Source organism: Danio aesculapii, chromosome 2, assembly GCF_903798145.1.
Source record: "Danio aesculapii chromosome 2, fDanAes4.1, whole genome shotgun sequence".
Taxonomy (NCBI): domain Eukaryota; kingdom Metazoa; phylum Chordata; class Actinopteri; order Cypriniformes; family Danionidae; genus Danio; species Danio aesculapii.
The window spans coordinates 49,500,825-49,523,555 of record NC_079436.1 but is presented as its reverse complement, the minus strand read 5'-3'; the positions used below and the strand labels follow the sequence as shown (position 1 = coordinate 49,523,555).

General features: G+C 37.3%; 1 protein-coding gene across 1 annotated transcript in view; it reads right to left on the bottom strand.

Annotated features, from left to right (window-relative positions):
- sema6ba (sema domain, transmembrane domain (TM), and cytoplasmic domain, (semaphorin) 6Ba) overlaps window positions 1–22,731 on the bottom strand; it is a 132,905-nt gene that overhangs the window by 19,837 nt on the left and 90,337 nt on the right. The window contains exons 12-15 of the mRNA XM_056481512.1: window positions 21,640–21,819; window positions 11,473–11,613; window positions 3,525–3,602; window positions 1,506–1,564 (exon numbers count right to left, since the gene is read on the bottom strand). Of these exons, the coding sequence (XP_056337487.1) occupies window positions 1,506–1,564; window positions 3,525–3,602; window positions 11,473–11,613; window positions 21,640–21,819 (458 nt within the window). The remainder of the gene's footprint in view (window positions 1–1,505; window positions 1,565–3,524; window positions 3,603–11,472; window positions 11,614–21,639; window positions 21,820–22,731) is intronic.

Here is a 22,731-nt window from a genome sequence, read left to right as displayed (position 1 = left end):
TACACCACATATCTTTGGACTGTGGGGGAAACCGGAGCACCCGGAGGAAACACACGCGAATGCAGGGAGAACATGCAAACTCCACACAGAAACACCAACTGACCCAGCCAAGGCTCAAACCAGCGACCTTCTTGCTGTGAGGCGACAGCACTACCTGCTGCGCCACTGCGTCGTCCTGAACTCAAATTATGTAAATAAAAATAATTGGTTAAACACTTATGACTTCATTCACGTGTCCACGTTCACAAAGAAAACATAATAGAGAATAGGATTAAGTGTAATAATAACTAATTCAGGATTTTAATATTATCATACTAGGTTAAAATCGCTTTGTAGTAAAATATAAAAAGCAAACAATAATGTGTCACATTAAAATGAATTATAGTTAATCATTTAAACAATATATAATGTAGTTTATATATTATTTTATCTTAACTGATTATCTGATATATATATAATTTTTTATAAATTTTTAACAGTTAATTTGTTCAGTACTAAATTTGTTGCAACTATAATTCAACAAATTGCCAGTACTTTATGGTTTCAAAACAATATATTCCTTCCTATAAATTACTATAGTATTTAATGTGGGAAATCATTAATAAAAAAGTTATTAGAAATTAAAGCAAATAAATACTATTAAATCGCTTGAGTAACATATTAATATGGTGTTATACATTTATTACATTTTTTTATTTACATTTTTATTACATATAAAGATGTATTCTTGCCTATATTAACTTGCTTTTATTTGCTTCATGATAAATTAAACCATTATATAACTTAAACCTGTCTAATTTTGTAATCAACCTGCCTAGTTAAGCTAATTAACCTAGTTAAGCCTTTAAATGTCACTTTAAGCTGTATAGAAGTGTCTTGAAAAATATCTAGTCAAATATTATTTACTGTCATCATGACAAAGATAAAATCAATCAGTTATTAGAGATAATTCTGACTTCAGCTGTATGTACTGTAACCTCTTCTGTAGATATCATGGCAGTTATTTCTATTTAAGTGCTCTTGAAGATGAGACTCGAGTACTTCACAGCTTTTCCATAAGCAAATCTCATTTTTGGAACGTATGCAATAGGTTTGAGCCACAGCACAGACTTGACAGAAAGTGTTTCATAAGCTGCCAGCTTTTCAAAACACCATTAAGAGTGCAAAGCGAATCTAAGCTTCTGCATGTTTGGAAATATAAACCATCTTTTGTCTTTTTAACAATGTAAACACTGCCGCTGACTTGCACGCGCACACTCAGAAATTCAGAAATCTATTAATTTCTAAAAAGGCAAAGACTCAAGGCTTTTCATTTCTCTCATTATCGTCCTCTATCTCTTTCGATTCAACCTGTGACTTTCTCATGACTTTGACTTCTCAAGCAAAACTTTGGAAGCGGACCAGACCGGATCTTTTCTGTATTGTTGAAGGGTTACTGGAGAATTCTCTGGGGGGAAGGAGAGACGTGTTGGAGATGCATTGGGAAGTAAAGGTCACAAACTCACCGTCGCAGTCTCCGAGATGTGAGGTGTTTCCATATTCGACGTCCTGCACGAACGGTAATCTGCAAAACAGGACAAAACGGATTCTAACTTAAACTGTAAAATTCACAGATTAGATACGTGACACACATTCAACGAAGGCAAATAGTAGTTAAGCAGAGTCAATTTCATGCGTCAGTGCATTCAGAACACAATTGGTTCTCAGTTTTGTTTTTCAAATCAACGACTTTTATTCCAGACACATGTTTTAGTGAGCAACAACTGCCATGTTTGGCTATACCTGAATATTAGCAGAATTGAGTTAAAGTGGATCAGTTACTTAGCAGCTCAAAGATACAGTTAAAGTCAGAATTATTAGCCCCCCTTTGAATTTTTTATTCTTTTTTTTTATATTTCCCAAATGATGTTTAATAGAGCAAGAAAAATTTCACAGTATGTCTGAAAATATTTTTTCTTCTAGAGAAAGTCTTATTTGTTTTATTTAGGCTAGAATAAAAGCAGATTAAGATTTTTTAACAACAAACCAAACCATCGCTATGCGATAACTTGCCTAATTACCCTAACCTGCCTAGTTAACCTAATTGACCTAGTTAAGCCTTTAAATGTCACTTTAAGCTGTATAGAAGCGTCCTGAAAAACATCTAGTGAAATATTATGTGCTGTCATCATGGCAAAGATCAAATAAATCAGATATTAGAAATGAGTTATTAAAACTATTATGATTAGAAATGTGCTGAAAAAAATGTTTCTCTCCGTTAAACAGAAATTGGGGAAAAAAAATAAACAGGGAGGCTAATAATTCAGGGGGGCTAATACTTCTGACCTCAACTGTATATACACTAGATATCGCATACAGACTCTGAGCATGCGTCAGTAGCGCCGCCACAATTGTACGGTGCTCCCAGGACAAAAGTCATTGAACCACACTAGTCAAGACTAAAGCCAATGTGAAGATGCTGGACTTTAGCGCTATGTACAGATGTAGCAACGAGTGAACAAAGAAAACAAAGCACAAAAGGCAGAACCATAGACTGTAAAATATATGGACGTAGTATCCGTGACGTCACCCATAGGTTTCTGAACACTGCAAAAGAAGCTACAAGTAGGCGCAGCCAACCGTCGCCATTTTGTTTGCACGTCATCGCACCCACGGCCCATGTAGACATGATCAAGACGATCTGCTGCAGTTCAAACCGAGCATCAGAATGGGGAAGAAAGGTGATTTAAGTGACTTTGAACTTGGCATGGTTGTTGGTGCCAGACGGGCTGGTCTAAGTATTTCAGAATCTGCTGATCTACTGGGATTTTCACGCACAACCATCTCTAGAGTTTACAGAGAATGGTCCAAAAAAGAGAAAATATCCAGCGAGTGGCAGTTCTGTGGGCGCAAATACCCAAATGATGGCTACTTCCAGCAGGATATTGCGCCATGTCATAAGGCGCGAATCATGTCAGACTGGTTTCTTGAACATGACAATGAGTTCACGGTACTCAAATGGCCCTCAAAGTCACCAGATCTTAATCCAATAGAGTACCTTTGGGATGTAGTGGAACAGGAGATTCGCATCATGGATGTGCAGCCGACAAATCTGCAGCAACTGCATGATTCTATCATGTCAATACGGACCAAAATCTCTGAGGAATATTTCCAGTACCTTGTTGAATCAATGCCACGAAGGATTACGGCAGTTCTGAAGGCAAAGGGGGGTTCAAACCTGTACTAGTAAGGTGTACCTAATAAAGTGTTATATAAAACAATTTCATTGTTAATTTGAACAAATACGGTGTTAAGATTACAGAAAGATTATTAGTTCATAACTTTGAGAGAACTTTTCCAGAACATTCTCAAAATGTTGTTAGATAGGTTCATGCAACATTAATGTTCAGTGGTGGTAGCACAAACTTAACAGTAACTCCATTGCCTCTTTGAGTTTCATATCCACCACAGGACAGCATTCTTTCCCAACATTTAAGCCAAGCATCTATGTTTGTGTAGCGGATGTTTGTTTTTTTGTGTCTGACCTGGTGCCGGGTCTCAGGAGTGTGCAGGTGCTTCCTCTGGTCCAGCCGCAGTATGGATCTCTGGACGCAATGCAGTTTCTACACACACAAACACATGCACACACACAATGTTCATCAATATTATTACAGAGGACAATACCAACCTCCTCTATACTGAATACAGAAAACCGAAGAGAAGAGAAAACATGATTTATAAAGACTTCCAGAGACTGAGAAAAAGAGAGGAGCAGAGGCAAACAGAAACAACTCTAAGCCGTGCTCTTATATCTTCTTATAAGAGTCTCTGGCACTCTTCAAGGTTAAACCTTCACTTCTATAACATCATATATTGTATGTCAGATATTTGCTCTATGATTTACAGAACTTTCATTTAGCCACACAGAGTTGTCGTCAACACAGAATGTTTGTCTGTGAAGTAAACAAACACTATATAAATATCCATAAATTAGCAGTTCTCCGTATTTTGTGATTCAATCAATTTTTTTCCCCATTTATTTATGCTTTTGAATTGCATTATGGGATTTTGACCTTTCTTCCAACAACTTTAAACCTTGAAAAGTATGAAAAAGTGACTTTTATGGTGGCTTGAGAAAGCCAACATACTGTTATACTACATAAACTTAATATTCTTCTTCCGTCTTCTTCTTCTTCTTCTGAGACTAATTTCTATATGCATCTCCTCCTAGACCGTACACACTACAACCACCAAACTAACACCAAACCTCCAAACTGCGCTGACTCAGGTTACTATATCTTTTCCAACTGATCCGGCTTACAGTTTTCCGAAAACTGACCCGGAAAATTCAGAAAAGTCCCATTGACTTAACATTGGACCAAATTTTGTGACCTCATAACTTTGCGCCAGACTGTCATACAGGCTTAAAGTTGGTATTTCAACTTAGACAACCAATCTGCCAATCACCGATGACCTTTCAACTTACTAGCCACACCCTAACAACCACTTACCGCACCTTAGCAACTGTTTCATAGACTTCCATTGCAAAAAGCTGCCATTGACTTTACATTGGACAAACTAACAACATACCAATTCATACTAACAATATACTGATTCATACTGGAAATATTCTAACGACATACCAATTCATACTAGCAACATGCTAATTCATACTATAAACATACTAGCTACATGCTAATTAATTCTAAACTCATGCCACCCAGAACACCAACCAGAACACCCTAGCAACCACCTAGCTAGAAACATGCCAATCTATAAAAGAAACATGTTAACCCATGTACTTATCTATCTATGCCGACTGCTTCAAACGTCTTAAAAACCACTTCAATTATTTAAATTATTTAAACTAAAATTACTTCAAACATTTAGACTAGGCTTTTTTCAAGCCACCATAAAGTTTGTCTACGAATTTTACTTTTCTAGTTAATAGTTAAAGTGATATATTGTCTGGGTTGATATATTTTCAGTTTTTTTTTTCTCTTCGTGAAGTTTCATAAACTAATTTCAAGAGGAGCACGTGATATGATTGAGCACGACTGGCTGCTCATCTGTAATCAGTAATAATCCAATCAGAATGATCCTAGCTTACAATAAATGGATTGTTTTTTCCTTACAGCTCTATCTTCGTTTTTGGAAGAACCCCCTCTTCCACCCTATCTCCTCCTTTTCCTCCCTCTTCTAAGGGGAGCTCTCGAGACCTATCTGATCTTGGATCCCCTTTTATGCTTATTGACTGAGCGGGAGCCAAAATTTGCCAAATTTGCTATTAAAGCTAAGCATATCTAAGTGGGAACTCTTTAAATGTTATTTCTCATTAGTGCATTAATCGCTATCGATATTTATTGACCCTATACCACTGTGAATAGATAAAAAAAAGTTTCAGTATGAGGCGCTATAGTTTTATTAAAATGTGGCTGCTGAGCGCGCGCCTTGGAAGCAATGCCAATAAGCTTACGGTGTCAGTTTGTCATTTGCAATAGAGGTGCGCGACTTGCATGACACGTGTATGGGAGGGACGTGCACATGTTGTGCAAGTGGCGCACATGTGACTTTTCCAGTGCGCATTTTCCAGCTGCACCATCTGAAAGAGTTTTTAGCATAGGGGTAATAACATAATCATCCAACTTCACAATTTTTAATGTTCAGCCTGTATTTGAATTATGATGGTTCCTTTACTTGAAAGCTCAGATATGGTTATCATATGAGTTTGAGGTTTACTATGTAACATTTATTAAGTTTAAGTCTCTTTAAGACTTATCTTTGCTTTATTATAAAGAGAGCAGATATTTTTGTTTCAATGTTTTTGTTTTTGACTATCAAAACTATTTGCCTTAATAATGTTGGTAAATAAAAAAAAAGTGGTTAAATATAAAAATGCTAATATTCCTAAATGTATTGTTAAAAAATTATTTAATAATTATCGATATTGAAGGATACGACACATGATATCGTAATAATGTTTTTGCAATGTCGCACAGCCCTATTTCTTATACATTTTATTATTTCAAACAACTAAAATGTCAATAAAAGTAATTTTTTTAAACTGTAAAGTTTAGGTCACTAACTGGAGAGATCAAAGTTCCAAAACGCAATTTACAACTGTAAATAATTGGAAAACACTTCATAAAAAAATGACAAAATATATTAACAAACAAAATATTCAAATATACTATTGTACTACAGAACCAGCTTTACTGACAAAATGCACATGAAAAGTGCTGTCTATTATTTTCCCAGCTTTAAAGGGGTGGTCCACAGAGTGTTTTAATGCTTGGTTGTGTTTATAAGATGCAAAGCAATGTGTGCTCATGCTTCTCTCAAATCACATTATTTTTCATACATCTTACTTTGATTATATGCAGCTACTCAGCTAACATGAAAATGACTGTCATATTTATTAGTTCCTCCAAAAGCCCACCCTGGATTCTGGAAGCTCTCCTTTGTCAAATGCTAGCTATACATTTTTTTTTATAATTCTCTGGGACATAATTAAAATTACATTTAAAGCACTTCTTTCTTTGTGTCGTGTCCTTTGGAAGCCCAAATACAAAAACAGAAGAAGCTCTGTGGAAATAGAGCATCATCAATCATTTGGATGACATTTTAGCTTTCTCTACTGCAACATTACAGCGCCTCTGACCCAAGGTTATAATAGTTTTGGATTTTTCATTAGTTTTAGTTTTTATTTTGTTTTGACTTTTTGTTTTCAAATTCAGTTAGTTTTAATTAGTGTTTAGAGGGAGATTATTAGTTTTTATTAGTTTATATATTTTGAAATTGCTTAGTTTTAGTTTAGTTTTATTAGTTTCAGTATTCATTTTTTATATAAATTAGAATATTTGTTAGGTGCAAGATACAAAGTCATCAGAATATTGAATAATAAACTCAACCAAAGATATATTTTTGAAACCTGTATTCAGAGGACACATGAACACCATCTACCCATCCTCAACTTCAAATACAACAGCCCACAAGACAGCAGGCCTAAGTATTTGTGCAATATGTGTGCAAAGCTGCTTCTGGGGTTAGATACACAGTAGTGATGGAAAGTTCAGATATTTTTCGTGAACCAGATCTTTCGTGACATTCCTACCATGTTAGGGCTCAACATATCAAAAATATGTCATCAGCAATCATAATTTCAGTCAGTTTAAACATCACCATGATCTGAAATGTTTCTTACAATTATGTTTTGCAACCCAACTCAAGCACGATTCACTTGTTTAAACTCCATTACGATTTATGGTTTTTGGCCTGTTTCAAATGATTCAGTTAGATTTGGTGAACTCAACCGGTTCACTTTGAAGATCTGGTTAAAAAGAAAGATTCATTCGCGATCAAGATTACTTATAGGGAAATAAAACCCATTATTGGACACAAATGTGTTAAATTATTACTTTTAAGTGTCTGCTCGGGTCGTATTTAATGGCGTCACCGTGCTGCTGTCATGTCTAGTTGTTGTTTTTGTCGGTGGAGCAACAGCGAGAACTGACTGGAGGAGGACCAGCTTGATCTGGCCAATTGGCAGCAGGATTACAGAATCTGATGTGCCGTACGGCTCAAACAGCTGGCGTAAAACTGCATAAATAAAGTAAATAAACTTACTTCTAAAAGGGTCATGTATTAAATACATTTACAAAGACTAAAACAAAAGACGTTTTTGCTATAATTTTAGTTAGTTTCAGTTAGTTTTGTGTGTCCACAATACAGTTTCAGTTAGTTCTAGTTTAAAAAAAAACTTATTTCAGTTAAGGAAAATGTTTTTTCAAGTTTACGTTTTATCGTTGGTTTTCGTTGACTACAATAACTTGCTCTGGCCACGCCCCCTTGCTTCGCAGGGTGTGTGCGCATGCATGATGAATGCGCGTAACCTGAAGTATTTGTGATCTCACTAGCCCTCATGTATTTTTTTGTAGTCCCCAAACTTCGTTCGCTGTAGGCTTTGCTAAGCTAACTCTGTAAAAGCCAATGTCTCCCTTTGCATTGAACTTTGAGTGTCTTATATTTAGAGATGTTGTTTATGTTCACACAGCTACATTACACATCAACTAAAGTTTAAAATATGAAATCGTAGTGGACCACCCCTTTAAAATGTATGCAAATTAGTGCATATTTAACAAAACAATATCTCATTTGCATATTTAAACATCAGAAAACTTGCAATAAACAAAATGTTTTCAATTCTTAATGCAATCAAATAGTGTATTAATTGTGCCACCCATGTCGGAGTGCTGTAGCGGGTTAGGAGTGATGTAAAGGGCCACAGATTGTGGATGGTGAGCTGGTGCAGATGGCAGGACTGTGCTTTACCGCAAGATGAAGGAAAGCGTCAGCAGACTCAATCACAGCCTCCGCCATTAATCACGGCTGAATTACACCAGAGCTTTATTGCTTCACAGGAAGAGCCCGTTCCAAATGTGCCGAACGGGACACAGGCCAGAACAAGTGTGGGTGCATGTGTGTGTCTGAGGGAAACTGTAAAAGCTGGGTCACAGTCATTTCAAAGGCGCTGATCAAGCACTGTGCGTTTGGGTGGCACAATTTACTTTAAGATGGAAAATGTGAATGAGAGTGTGTTTAATCAGCGCAACAGTGTTATTATAGAATCACTGAAACTAGAAGATGATACGAAAATGTTTTAAATTACTTAAAAATAAATCTTTTTTCAACAATATCATCATCATAACTGCATGTTAAATGCAGATTATTTTTAGGTGTCTTTGATAAATATAATTTTTTTTCAAATAACTGTAGCTTTTATAAATGCTATTATAATATTAATAACTATAAAATATACAATATGATATATAAATAATTTTAAAATTATATTATATTTAAATTTAATAATAACTATAAATGATTAGTGATTATATTTCAATTTTATTTACTTGTGCTAGTAATTCTGTGTATTTTTGACACTTTTATTAGATGATCAACTAATAAAAAGTAGTTTCATAGTAAAATATGTCTATAGTTTGTATTAATTTGATTTCAGTTTAAGTTTTTATGACTTTAATACAAGTTAAAGTGAATACAAATGACAAATGTTGTGCTGTACTAAAAGATTGTAGCTGGGTTTCCATCCTAACCTGAAGCAAATCTTTTCAAAGCTTGCAAAAAAAGGATAAGACTTTAGTTTAGGTCACAATTCATGCTATTAACTACTAGTTTATTACTAGTTAAAAGTATAAATATATTCTGCATCTCTAATCCTACATAAAAAACCTAAACCCAACTTCTACCTCACTAACTATTAATTAACAGCTAATTAGTAGCTTATTAAGCTAGTAGTGTTAGTTAATGGTTTGTTAATACAGTGAATTGTGACCTAAGCTAAAGTGTTGGCAAAAAAAGAAGAAGAAGAAAATCCTGAATGTGAATTAGTTGTGTTTCCATCAAGAGTGGCTGGCTGTAGTATACCTAGAAACTAACAGTAACAAGGCAAGAATAAATGAGTCCGCTGATTAGTCATGTGGGTGTAATGTTTGCTATATTCAGCAAATGCGTTTCCATCTCCTATTATTTGCATTAAATCTTTTTCACACAAGTGCAAAACACCTTAAGCAAGCATAAAAACTTTTCTTTTGCAAATTAATGGACTTTTATTTCAAATTTGCAATATCCATCACTCGTTTTTTCAAGCGATACTTCACAATGCTGATGGAAACCCAGCATGTACAGTTGAAGTCAAATTTATTATTATTATTTTTTTCTTTTTCAAATATTTCTCCAATAATTGTTTAATTAGAGCAAGGGATTTTTCACAGTATTTCCTATAATATTTTTTCTTCTGGAGAAAGTCTTATTTGTTATATTTCGGCTAGAATAAAAGCAGTTTTTAATTTTTTTTAAAACCATTTTAAGGTCAAAATTATTAGCCCCAATATATTTTTTAGATTGTCTGCTGAACAAACCACCGTTATACAATAACTTGCCTAATCACCATAACTTGCCTGATTAACCAAGTTGAGCCTTTAAATGTCACTTTAAGCTGAATAAAAGTGTCTTGAAAAATATCTAGTCAAATATCATTTACTGTCATCATGACAAAGATAAAATAAATCAGTTATTAGAGATGAGTTATTAAAACTATTATGATTAAATGTGTTGAAAAAAATCTTTCCGTTAAACAGAAATGAGGGGAAAAAATACACAGAAGGGCTAATAATTCTGACTTCAACTGTATGCATTTGCAATACTATAATCTTCTATGTCAGTGGTTCTCAAACTTTTAAACCAGCGACCCCCAATGTAAGATAGTCAAGAACTCGCGACCCCCCACAACCAAAGCATACACAAACAATAAAAATAGCTTTTTTAGAGCTGTTCACAATATTTTAACTATATTTACTATACATTACGAGGCTCGAATTTAAATTTTTTGCTTGGTAGTACTGGTGCTCCTAACTTTAAAAATTTAGGCGCACCACCTAAGATTTAGTGGCAACCACCAATTATCGCAGTTACTACATGTTTTATAAACAGATTTATTGCATTTGAAATCAACACTAATCAAAACTAACAAGCAAAAATATATATATGCCAATCCAATACCGGTCTTTCCATGAGCTGCAATATTAGTCTAATCTTGGTCAGTGCAAGCCCTTTTGCGATGGTGTAAATGGTGTTAAATTTTACATAGCTGACACTTGTACGGCTGACAGCGTCTGGCGATTAAATGAAGGATTAAACAGAACCTCTCGTGCTTAAAATGTGTAGATGTGTCAGTTACTTGAAAATTCCGTCCCACAGACTTTACACTGAATGTTTTAGTTATTTTCATAGTGGACTTGAAGCCAATGGAAGTCTTTTATCTACTCTTCGAAAAAGGTAGATGGTGGATTAACATTCACCACATGATCAGTAATCAGATGTGCCATTATTTGTAGCTTTAGGTGTTTCTATAACTAAATGTGTCACTGTTGTTTTCAATCTCTCATCTTCAGCACGTTACATTTCGCGGTTGTAGCTCCTGTCATCTGAAGACAGGAGGCGTTGACTGAGTGATTGACAGCTGATTTTAACCAATCCATTCGTGTTCAGTTCTTAGAGCAGTGGGCCAATAAGAAGAGCGCGAAGGCGGGGCAAGCGTTGCAGGCTTTGTTTACTGCGGCAAGTTGACATGACAAAAGTTTTAAACTGTTCCTGAGCGCAGCGCTTCAAGTACAAAGATACATTCTGCCTGAATGTGGCCTAAATACTTTATGAATTTATCAGTGATATCTTTTAAAAAATCTGAAAATATTAGCTTTCACTTGTAATACTGAAAAATATTTATTATAATCACTGAAAATTACACAATTTTTAAATCACTCTCGCGACCCCTTGAAAATATTCTGCAACCCCCGCAGTGGTCACGACCCCCAGTTTGAGAACCACTGCTCTATGTGAAGCTGCTCTGACACAATCTACATTGTAAAAGCGTTATGGAAATAAAGAAGAATTGAATTGAATGTGTGTGCGTGCTCTTACTTCATGCATCTGGAGTGCAGGTGGCAGCGGGCGACAGGCACTCGCACCACACACGAGTGGAAGGCCAGCAGGAGAGTGTGACTGGGTTTGTCCAGGGTCAGAGAGAGTGGCTGCATCGCCTGCACAGAGTCATCACCACATCTACACACACACACACAGATCAAAACCTTCAATACAACCACACGTGCACTTTTACAGCTAAACACATCCTACAACACATTAACTCATTAAAATCCAGTCTGACCACCCAAACTCAGCACCACAAACACATTCTCACACTCTGACTTTCACACACAGATAGATTAGCCAATCACTACACTGCTATGGTTATTTGCATATAGAACCATACACTTCCATTCATACTATGAGTGTGAATGGGCCAGACCAGAAATGTACACTGTAAAAAATGCTGGTTTCCACACAATTCCTGCAGGTTGTCCCAACACAAACTGGTTAAGTTAATTGGTTTTACAAAATTAAATAAATTGAACATAATAAATTTAAGTTTACCCCCCCTCCCCCGCCCCCTCAAGAAAAAAAAAAACTCAAGAATTGTGACGTGTCAGCTCACTAGCTCATTTTAAATAAGCAGCAAAAATAATTTTTTTGAGTGTGGCTGAATTCCACAAGAAAAATGAAGCAAACATCCCTCACTCCTCCCTAAAAAACAAACAAACAAAAAAAACAGCACACTAAAAGAGACTCAATCACAGCTGTGTTTCTAACATGCATTAAAGGTGCAGTATGTGATCTGCCAAAATGCAAACCGGTTAGCATAACATCTTTGAAACACAGTCCCTGTCCTGCCGTCCAAAGCCACGCCTCCTGAAATCCAGAATGCGCACATTAAAGATGACTGTAGACAACCCACTATAGATCATGTCATTCGCCAGTTAGAAAACTTTATAGTAATCCAATTCTGACCAAAAAAAATGTATTATATTGAGCACGTTTCTGTTGTAGAGCAAGCAAAACTTATTATCTTAATGGCCAATATTTCATGCATCCAAGCATCACTGTTCTCATTTGCTGTCCTAAAGCGATTACTGTGTGCTTAGTGGTTGGCCAGCATTGTGCAGGAGTTACGCTTATTACTAAGCCATACTTATATGCTATTTCAGACTGAATACTCAGAGTAGGTGGTAAACAGTATCAGGAGCGCGTCACAGGCTGTCATTGTTAAAAAATGAACCAATGTGTCACAGCCGGGCCTTGAACCCGGGTCTCTGGTGTGAGTGCCACTGAGGCACAGGGGTAGTTGAGTGGGACCCAAACGAAAACTCAAAGAGGGAATCCAGAAAACAAGGATTTATTAAAAAAAAAAAGTCAACTTAAGGCCCGTTTCCACAGAGTGGTACGGTACGGTTCGGTTTGGTTTGGTATGCTTTTGGCCCGTTTCCACTGAGTGGTACGGTACGGTTCGGTTTGGTACGCTTTTATAGCCGTTTCCACTGTCAAAAAGCGTACCGAACCGAACCGTACCGTACCACTTTTTTGGCACCCTTTCGAAAGGGTACCAAACACGAGAAAGGGTACCAAAAGGCAGAGCCACACGCGCAGCTGAACTCTATTGGTTTACAGAGATACGTCATTCGCTTACGCAACAAGCCAGAATGAAAACAAAAAACCCGCCATGTTTGAAATACACAGTCGACGAGCTGAGACATTACAGCGAAATGATAAATACATATAATAACGAGCCATGGTCGACCCGGGCTCAAACAAACCTTGTCGTCGTCTTGATAAACAGCCACAAAGCCAAGAAGAAGAGCAGATTTTTACGAGCCATTCTGAGGCGCGAGCGGTTTCGCTTTCTTCCTTGCGCTAACATGCGTCTAACATTCCGTGCGTCTAACATTATATCTGACAAATAACAAACTATAACAAACTTCTTGAGCTGATGATAATAACCTGTGCTTGATTATTGACGTGCTTTTGAAACCCGATCCTGTCAGACACTGACAAACGCGAGAGTGAAGCATGAAGAAACAAAGGAGAAGCTGGAAAAAAAGGAGCACATTATTTCTCAGCAAACATGAATAAAATGCCATGTATAACTAACTTATTATCTTCACATTTTGGACTAATATGAACTCAGAATGATGGAATTGTTCTCTAACAGAGGCTACATGTGCTGCTAAAGATTGCAGACACAGATAAGAGGTTTTCACTGGGCTATATTTTGTATTGTTTAAAACCTAAATACGGAAGAAAATGTCTGCTGTGTGTAGTTCTTCTGTAGTTGGGAACATATCGGAGACTGTAAGGGGCTGGATGTGTTTATATATGTTCATTTATTTAGTTATTTAATATAATTACAGACGGTACAGTAGGCTGTTTTGCACTGTCATTGATCTGCAGTTATAATCAACTCATGTTCATTGAAAAGTTAGTAATAAACATTTCTACACAAGTATTTATGTGTGTAAAGCATAAACAGTATAATAAACATGTAAAGAAAACTCCACGAGGGGAGAAAACAAATATACATTAAGGCAACTAGCAACAGGAAAATAAAACAGTCTTACTAGACATAGCTCAGGACATCAAGGGAATGCAAGGCAAGTTCAACAGGGATGACTCAAAAACCGAGTGAGGAACACAGACAAAGTGACAACTCAAATACACAGGCTGCAACAAGTCACAGGTGATCAAAATTAAAGTAAACAAGGACACACAAGGAAGAACAAAGGTAGAGGGGAAACACGGGGACCTCTAGGGGAATGGAGACAAAGTGCAGGATGGTGACACAATGTGAATATAAAACCAACTTCAGCTCAGTGAAGCAGGCTAGGCGGAATAGTGCTATTTACTGATGTTTTGCTGTTAAACTAAATAAAAATTTACATTATAAATGTTGTAAAATGTCCCTTATAAAACTGAAAATAGTCACATCAATCTATCGCCGGAAGATTTCAGTGGCTGAACAACACTCCTGTGCATGTAACCCACTTATAAAACAACACAATCTACATCAGCTCTGCGTGACTAAAATAGTTTTAAAACAGAACATTACCTGTCTAACAGAAACACTTCAGCCATGGTGTCGTCTTTCCTCCAGCGTGCAAAAGAAACTCTAATATAGATTCAGGACTTTTTTGATTCAGCATTTGCTTTATCTGCTGCCATTCTCTCTCTCTCGTGTACACATATACGCAATTGCACACACAAACAGCAGATCTGCGTGAACAGCTGCAGATTTACAAATCTAGATTTGTTGACAGACAGTTTGGGCTACTTATCAGAATTATCGGCTCGACAAATTTTAACACTTCACTAAGCCCCGCCCTCCTTAGTTACTGTTGCTACGCCTGTCAAGCTTTCATGCCTGGCACGTCTATTACAATATGTATGCGCAGGTGTCAGACATTGCCAGGGATATAATTAGTCAACAGGTGGTGAACAGGTGAGATATCCGAGAAAGCCAGACAAAAATGGACTGCAGTGTGCATTACAGGGGTACATTCATGACATAATAGGCGACCGATTAGAGAATAATTTAATCAAAATTTAAGCTAGGTTAGCCTAGCCGCCTTATACGCCAGCCATTCAACAGCTTAGTTCATGCACAGCAGGAGAGGTGACATTTAAAAATAATCTAATAATAACAAATTACACCGTGATTTCTCTATTTTTAGCCAAAAAGCCTGATAGACATTGTGCAATGAAATATAGCGTTACTAACCGACGAGGAAACACGCATGGACGGTGCTTCAACATAATTCGTTCACAGAAAGAGCAGCCAGAAAGGCGAAATTGATGGATTTGTGCCGAATATTTGCATCATTGACCCATAGCAAAGTACAGTACCTATAACTGTCAGCATGTTTGTGTGCTTTTTATCCTGTTTCTACTCTAATTTGCAGTTCATTCATTCATTTTCTTGTCAGCTTAGTCCCTTTATTAATCTGGGGTCGCCACAGTGGAATGAACCGCCAACTTATCCAGCATTTGTTTTTACGCAACGGATGCCATTCCAGCCGCAACCCATCTCTGGGAAACATCCACACACACTCATTAACACTAATATACTATGGTGTAATATACAATACCCAATTCACCTGTACCACTCGTCTTTGGACTATGGGGGAAACCAGAGCACCCGGAGGAAACCCACGCTAATGCAGGGAGAACGTGCAAACTCCACACAGAAACACCAATTGACCCAGTTGAGGCTCGAACCGGCGATCTTCTTGCCGTGAGGCGACAACACTACCTACTGCGCCACTGCGTCGCCCTTAATTTGCAGTTAAGTGGAATAAATAAATAAATTGAAATGCAAATCAAAGTATAAATAGCAGAAGTGAACAAATAGATTTTCCCTACCAGCAAATACTAATCCAACACCAAATATAAAAGCAGACACTAACCCGCTATAACGCCGTCACCTAAATTTCCAAAAGACAGACGAAAACATGAATTTTAGCATGGACATGAGGCTTATAAATGACTGAAGCACAGCTGTGGGTGAAGTTCATTGATGTGCTCAGATTGTGATCACATCTTGGTTTTGTTCTGTTCATATGTAATTTTAAATATTCGTAGCTTGAAACAGATGGAAATATGATTGCTATTAGTATGACTACTATTGCGAGGGCTTAAACGGAGCAGTGCTCATAATATCGAGCGAAAAAAAATAAAAAGACCACTGGGAAACATAACCTGCTTTGTATTTTTGTAGGAAACACAGTTTAGATCTGTTTAGGGTAAGAGGTGTGTGAGTTATTGCCGTCTATCACAGAATGTGTCAAGAATATCGAAAACAAAACCAACTTAGCTCCGCTCTTTTACCGCCCCTCACACAGCTTGATCCACGATGCATTTCTCACCTTGGGTTTTAGGTTTTAAAAAAGGGAAAAAATTCCACCACTCGTCCAAACTTTTAGGATACCGGGTGTCAGATTTGCACAATCCATATGCACAACGCTTTGGCTTGTTTCCCTCGCTCGAAAGCTTGACAGCCTGCGAGTAGCTATGGTTGCTAAGCCACGATTGGTGTGTGGTGGTTTTCGGGTGTGGCTTAGCGAAGGGTCAATTGAATAAACATTTTTTAGTCTTATGTCTTACCCAGAATATAAAAACACATTTAGATCATTTACTTTAATCATTACTATCAGAATGTGAAGAGACTTTCAACCAGACAATCCTGCACCTTTAACTGTTAACCTGCTAATAAGGCATTACATCACTGCAACATCTCTGATAAAATGACACCAGGGAAACTCCCCAGCAGATATCAGACATGCAATCTGAACACTGATAACAGCAGCCAGACAAATAAGGCATATTAGGAGAAGTTGTGCCGGAGTTTTGGATGTCATCCAGTAAACACCTGAGGCAGGACAGAAGGTCAAGCAGACACACTGATCTCTTTGTTTCAGGTGTGTGTGTGTCCTGCTGTGAGCCTTATCTCCACCGCCACACAACTCGCCTTCATCTCCCAGCATGCATCTCTCTGAACCTCACTGTTCTTCCTCCAGACAGGTACTGCTTTCATCTTCAAAACCCCAGCCATGTTTTCATCTATCAGAGCACCATACGCTCTGAATACACACACACACACACGCACACACACACACACACACACACACACACACACACACACACACACACACACACACACACACACACACACACACACACACACACACACACACACACACACACACACAAAGACAGACACACGCACGTGCACACACGCGCGCACAAACACATACACAAACACATACACAAAACGCACACAAAACACACACAAAACACGCACACAAAACACACACGCAAACAAAAAACAAGATACATACACAAACACATACACAAAACACACACACACACACACACACACACAACACGCACACAAAACACACACACAAACAAAAAACAAGATACATACACAAACACATACACAAAACACACACACACACGCACACACACAACACGCACACAAAACACACACACAAACAAAAAACAAGATACATACACAAACACATACACACACACACACACACTCAAAACACACAAGCACACACAAAACAAACACACACACACACACACACACACAAAATCAACAAATATGCACACAAAATAGACACACACAAACAGAATAAACACACACATACACAAAACTCTCACTCACACACACACACACACACACACACACACACACACACACACACACACACACACACACACACAAACAAACAAACAAAAACACAAAAACAAACACACACACACACACACACACACAAACAAAAAACAGACACACACGCAAACATGCGCACACACACACACACACACACACACACACAAATATGCAAAACACACACACACACACACACATGCAAACATGCACACACACACACACGGATATGCAAAACACACACACACAAACCCCCGCAAACAAAAAAAACACACAATCACAAAACATACACACACGCAAACATGCACACACACACACACACACGCACATGCAAAACACACAGACACACACAGACACACATACACACACACACACACACTAAAATAATGAGAATCACCGTCGCTTCACCTCTCTGTGCTTGTGAGGATGTTTTTCTGAGACTCTGTGTGTGTTTGTTTGTGGATTTCTTTCTCCCGCTACATTTGATAGTGAATCTCTCTGGCGCTCTGACACTGCTAAAGTTTTTAATCCGGGGCTAAACGTCAACAACTGCAGGAAACGGCTTGATAAAAAAAATGGATTTAAGGAAATAAATTAAGTCTGGAAGGAGATTAAAGGAAAAAAAACCAACTCCATCTCCCTTTCTCTTTCGTTTGTAAAGTCTGCGCTGGATTTCTGAAATGAGCTTTCTTATCAGGGAGGCAGAATGTCATCAAGGTACACAATATTGAACACAATGTCTGAAAGCATGTCTTGTCTGCTAATATGCTTTCATCTTTTTTTGAACACAACTTAGGGTCCTATCATACAACCGGCGCAATAAGGAGCAAGATGTGTATGGTGTGATTCGATGCCATTTTCAGACCAGCGCAACGTTAATTTTCATGTAAATATATTTATTATCTGTTTTTTGTCCTGTCTCTGTTATCCGGTTGCACTGTAGAAGCTCTGTCACAAAAACAAATTCCTCGTATGTCTGTGTGGGAATATAAATTTATATAATCTAGTTTTAAATGAATAATAATCTACATATAACTGAAAAGTTATATTCTTTGGTTTTTGATTACATAATTTCATTAACAGCCCAGCCATGAGGGACATTTACCTTTGTCTTTCTGACTACAGGTTAAGAATAATGCAAATGAGTAATGCAAATGCTAACGACTGCCTTTGTCTTTGGGTCATGCTTTCATGCTACAGAAACCATTTTGTTGATTAACTTGTGTGGTCAGTAGCTGGGCCGGTTTCTACACCTATATGCCAATTTACCCCGCTGACTCTAAAACTGAATTTGCATGCTTTGTTTAGCCATCTCCCCTCCTCCTAAGACAATATAGACAAGATATCTTTGTCTTAATTCAGACTTGTGATAAAACTCGCAGACTGCAGACCTCCAATAGGCTCTGCAGACACATGAACTTCTCGAAGACGCTGTATGACTGCAGATTAACCAACACATCTCAATAAAGGAATTCTGCTTGTTTCGAGTCTCCTGGACTGGGTTCTCTCTTCTATATTCACTCATTTATTTTCTTTTTTACAACATGTGAACATACCTGGCAATAAAGCTCTTTCTGATTGTGATTCTGAGTTTTCAGGACAGGGTCTTCTTTTTTCAAAACTCTACACACAATTCTCAAAATGGCGCGCACAAAATGCAGAATGCTTCACATCTCCTTTAAAATGTAACTGCATTAAAAATGCCATAAACACACATCAGAATGAAGCATTTGCATCAAATGGCAAACACGTCTTTCATAATATAACACTTTTGGATACAGCATGTAAACACTGTTGTTCTAAATCTAAAGCTCTTTGCACTTTCATAAGATTACATCTACATTTCAATACAATGTTCTACAGTGACAGTAATCTGCTGAGAGGAGAAACAGGTACACTGTAAACAGCAATCACATGAAGAAACAGAAAATATTTACTAGGGCAAACATTATTGGTGTATACAGTAGCATACAATAAAACCATAAACACGCTGTATGTAAAAGTGAGGTTTATTAATAAACTAATTTCGAGAGGATCATGTGCTTATGATTTATCACAGCCGGTCTCGTATTAAGCTAATCAGTATCATCCAATCATATGAGCCATAAGCTACTATAAATAACCACAGTTTTCAGTCCACTTTATCTTCGTTTGGAAGAAAACCCCCATTCCTCCCCATTCTCCTCCTTCACTTTAGATCGGGCGGCATGGAGGCCCAGTGGTTAGCACTGTTAGCCCCACAGCAAGAACACTGCCAACCCTGGTCCTGCCAGGTCGGTAGGTGTTTCTGTGAGGAGTTCGTCCGCGTGGGTTTTCCCCGGGTTCTCCGGTTTCCTCCCACCATCCAAATATATACATCATGCATAACAATCAAGCATTTGTCTAGCCCCCTTTTTTTCCTCACGTGTTCCCTTAGCTACTGCAGATGGGGAGTTCTGAGATCCACCGAGCTCAGGCTCCCCTCTCGCTCTGCAAACGGGAGGAAGCCCCGGGCTCGAGGATCCCTTGAGCTCGGGGCTCTCTCCCGGGACAGCATGCCAAACAAGCTATTGATGAATCATCAGCTAAGTGTGAACTCTTGAAATGTAAAAAAAAATAAAGAAATAAAGTTTTTTGTTAACTTTTTTGTGGGGCATCTCAGGGGGAGGAGAAGCATCTATTTATTGGAGAAGCGTAATGTGGGTGTAAGGTTGGCCATCATTCACAGAGCCAGGCTGAAAACATGTCTCTATTCTTTTCTAAAGGAATTTAGCATTAAGAAAAGGTGAATATGGGGGTAGGTAGAAAACTTCAAAATGTGGATGGCTGGCAAACCAGTTTTTGACCAGAAGACCTATTTGACCTATTTACAGGCCTATACTACTGTAAAGCAGTGCTTGGTTAGTGATCCGTTAAGAAATTACTGCTTCCACATTTAAGGAGTGTGCGTGTGCGAAAAAGTATAGCATTTCGATTGGTTGTGTTTGGAAAAGGAAAGCAAGTAGCTTCCTGTTAGATTTTAGTGTTTTAGGAAAAGAATAGCATGTAGTGTTTTGAGAAAAGTGTTTTATTCAATTGAAAATTGAGTTCAAGGCTGAGAAATCGCTTCAGGTTTTGGAGATTTGCTGCATAGTTTTGCATTATGAGTGAGAGGTTTCAGAAATTGTGTGACATGAAAAGATTTTGTGTGTAAGCAGTTGGAAAAAAAACTGCAAAAGGGTAATTAGTTATAGGTACTAATTACTTCTCACAAATAGTAACTGAGTTACATAATTATAAAAGTAATTAATTACCAGGGAAAGTAACTACTGAGTTACTTTAAAACAAATCTAATTAGTCAGATGACTTTAAAATGAAAATAAAACATTGTACACTAATCTATACTATTTTAATGTTGTTGTGTGACAATGTGAGAGACAACGGCAGCATGTCCTCAACTATATATCTAGAAATCATTTTGTTTAATTCTGTCTGAGTAATAAGTGTTTGCGTTGGAGGAAAATTCAGTTTTATTTGCTTTGACGTCGTGGTTTCATCTCCTCCATTGCTAGCAGAGCTTACGTTATCACCTGCGTAGCCACTTATTTTGTGGCGGCATGTGACGACATGAGGTTAGATTAGAATTATGTAATTAAAAGAGACTCTTTTTTTGCATGATACATAAACATTCTTGCCCTTCACCTCAACGAGGGAAAAGTAGTGCTTATATTTCCTGTTTGCAAACGCTACCTTTAAACTTGTTGGATTTGCCGTCGATCTGACTGCTGGTCTTTGGTGTTGACTTGTGTGTGAACGCCTGCCCTACTCTGCCTCTGATTGGCAAACGCTGAAAATGTACTCTATCTAAGCCAATCACATTCTCAGTTACATCACATTCACAAACACAACAATATGAAATAATGAAAACATCATATAATAATAAAATTATTATAATAAAAAAATATATATAATAGGAAATCCTGTAAAAATATTTATAACAGTATAATAATTTATAAGGACCTCTTACAAATGTATCAATTCACAAACTTGTTAAACTGGATTTCAGTCATTACCTTTCAGGGTTGTATCCCTCCAGCTCTTCCAGGAATGTATTGGTATTGGCGTATGGGTTCTCCGGGCTGGGTGTGATGAGGAACTTAAGAACGGTTCCTCTGGTAGAGCCGAGGAAAACTACAGTGCGATTGCGATGAGGGCCTGCCTCAGTGTCCACCACCATAGTGTTCAACTGGTACCTTCAAAATGAGCAAAATAACACGCACAGTTTAACAGATGCTTATTGCTTCTGTAAAAACACAGTTGCAACATCAGTATGATGAAAAAGACAAGTATATTTTCAGCCGTTTACAGTCGTCGAATAATATAGTGCATCAAAACAACATAACATTGTATTTGCAACCCATTTTGCAATAATAATTTGATATATTTTTAAGAGATGCATTATATTAAAATGAACTTATTTAGCCTTTTTTACAAGATGTAAAATAAGTCTGATGTCTCTAGAGAGTGTATGTGAAGTTTCAGTTCAAAATAACAAACAAATAATGTTTTTATAACTCTTTGAAGATGCCCCTTTTCAGGCTTTGATCCGATTTGTGCCATTTTGGTGACTGTAGCTTTAAATTCAAATGAGACTGTTCTCGAAAGGGGGCGGATTTACGTACAAATGCCTGTGTGTCAGCATAGTGTCAGATTCAAAAACAAGACTAACGTCCTATGCTAAAGAGGGAGAGATTGTCACTAATGGGCGGAGCTTTCCTTCTCTGATGACAAATACAAAGGGAGAATGTCAATCAAAGTGTTTTTGCAGACTGTTATTATCAAGTCTGATTATAAAAAATAAAATGAATATATTTTTAGCATTAGAAGTTGGTTATATTTACAGACTGTTCCCACATAACTGTGTTTAAACCCCTGATAAAAGTGATTTTTGCATATTAGGTCCCCTTTAAATAATAGAAAAGGTAACACTGTTTTACTTTTGCCACCCGCACAGCCTAGATACAAGTCTGAAGATTAAATATAGAGATAAATCTAGTATAAAAGTTATTTTATTCTTTAGAATAATGTTCTCTGATAAATTGTGCATCATAAATTGTGAATATCAATTTTTTTAAAGAAAGCAAATACGCAGCCGACAAAAGAAT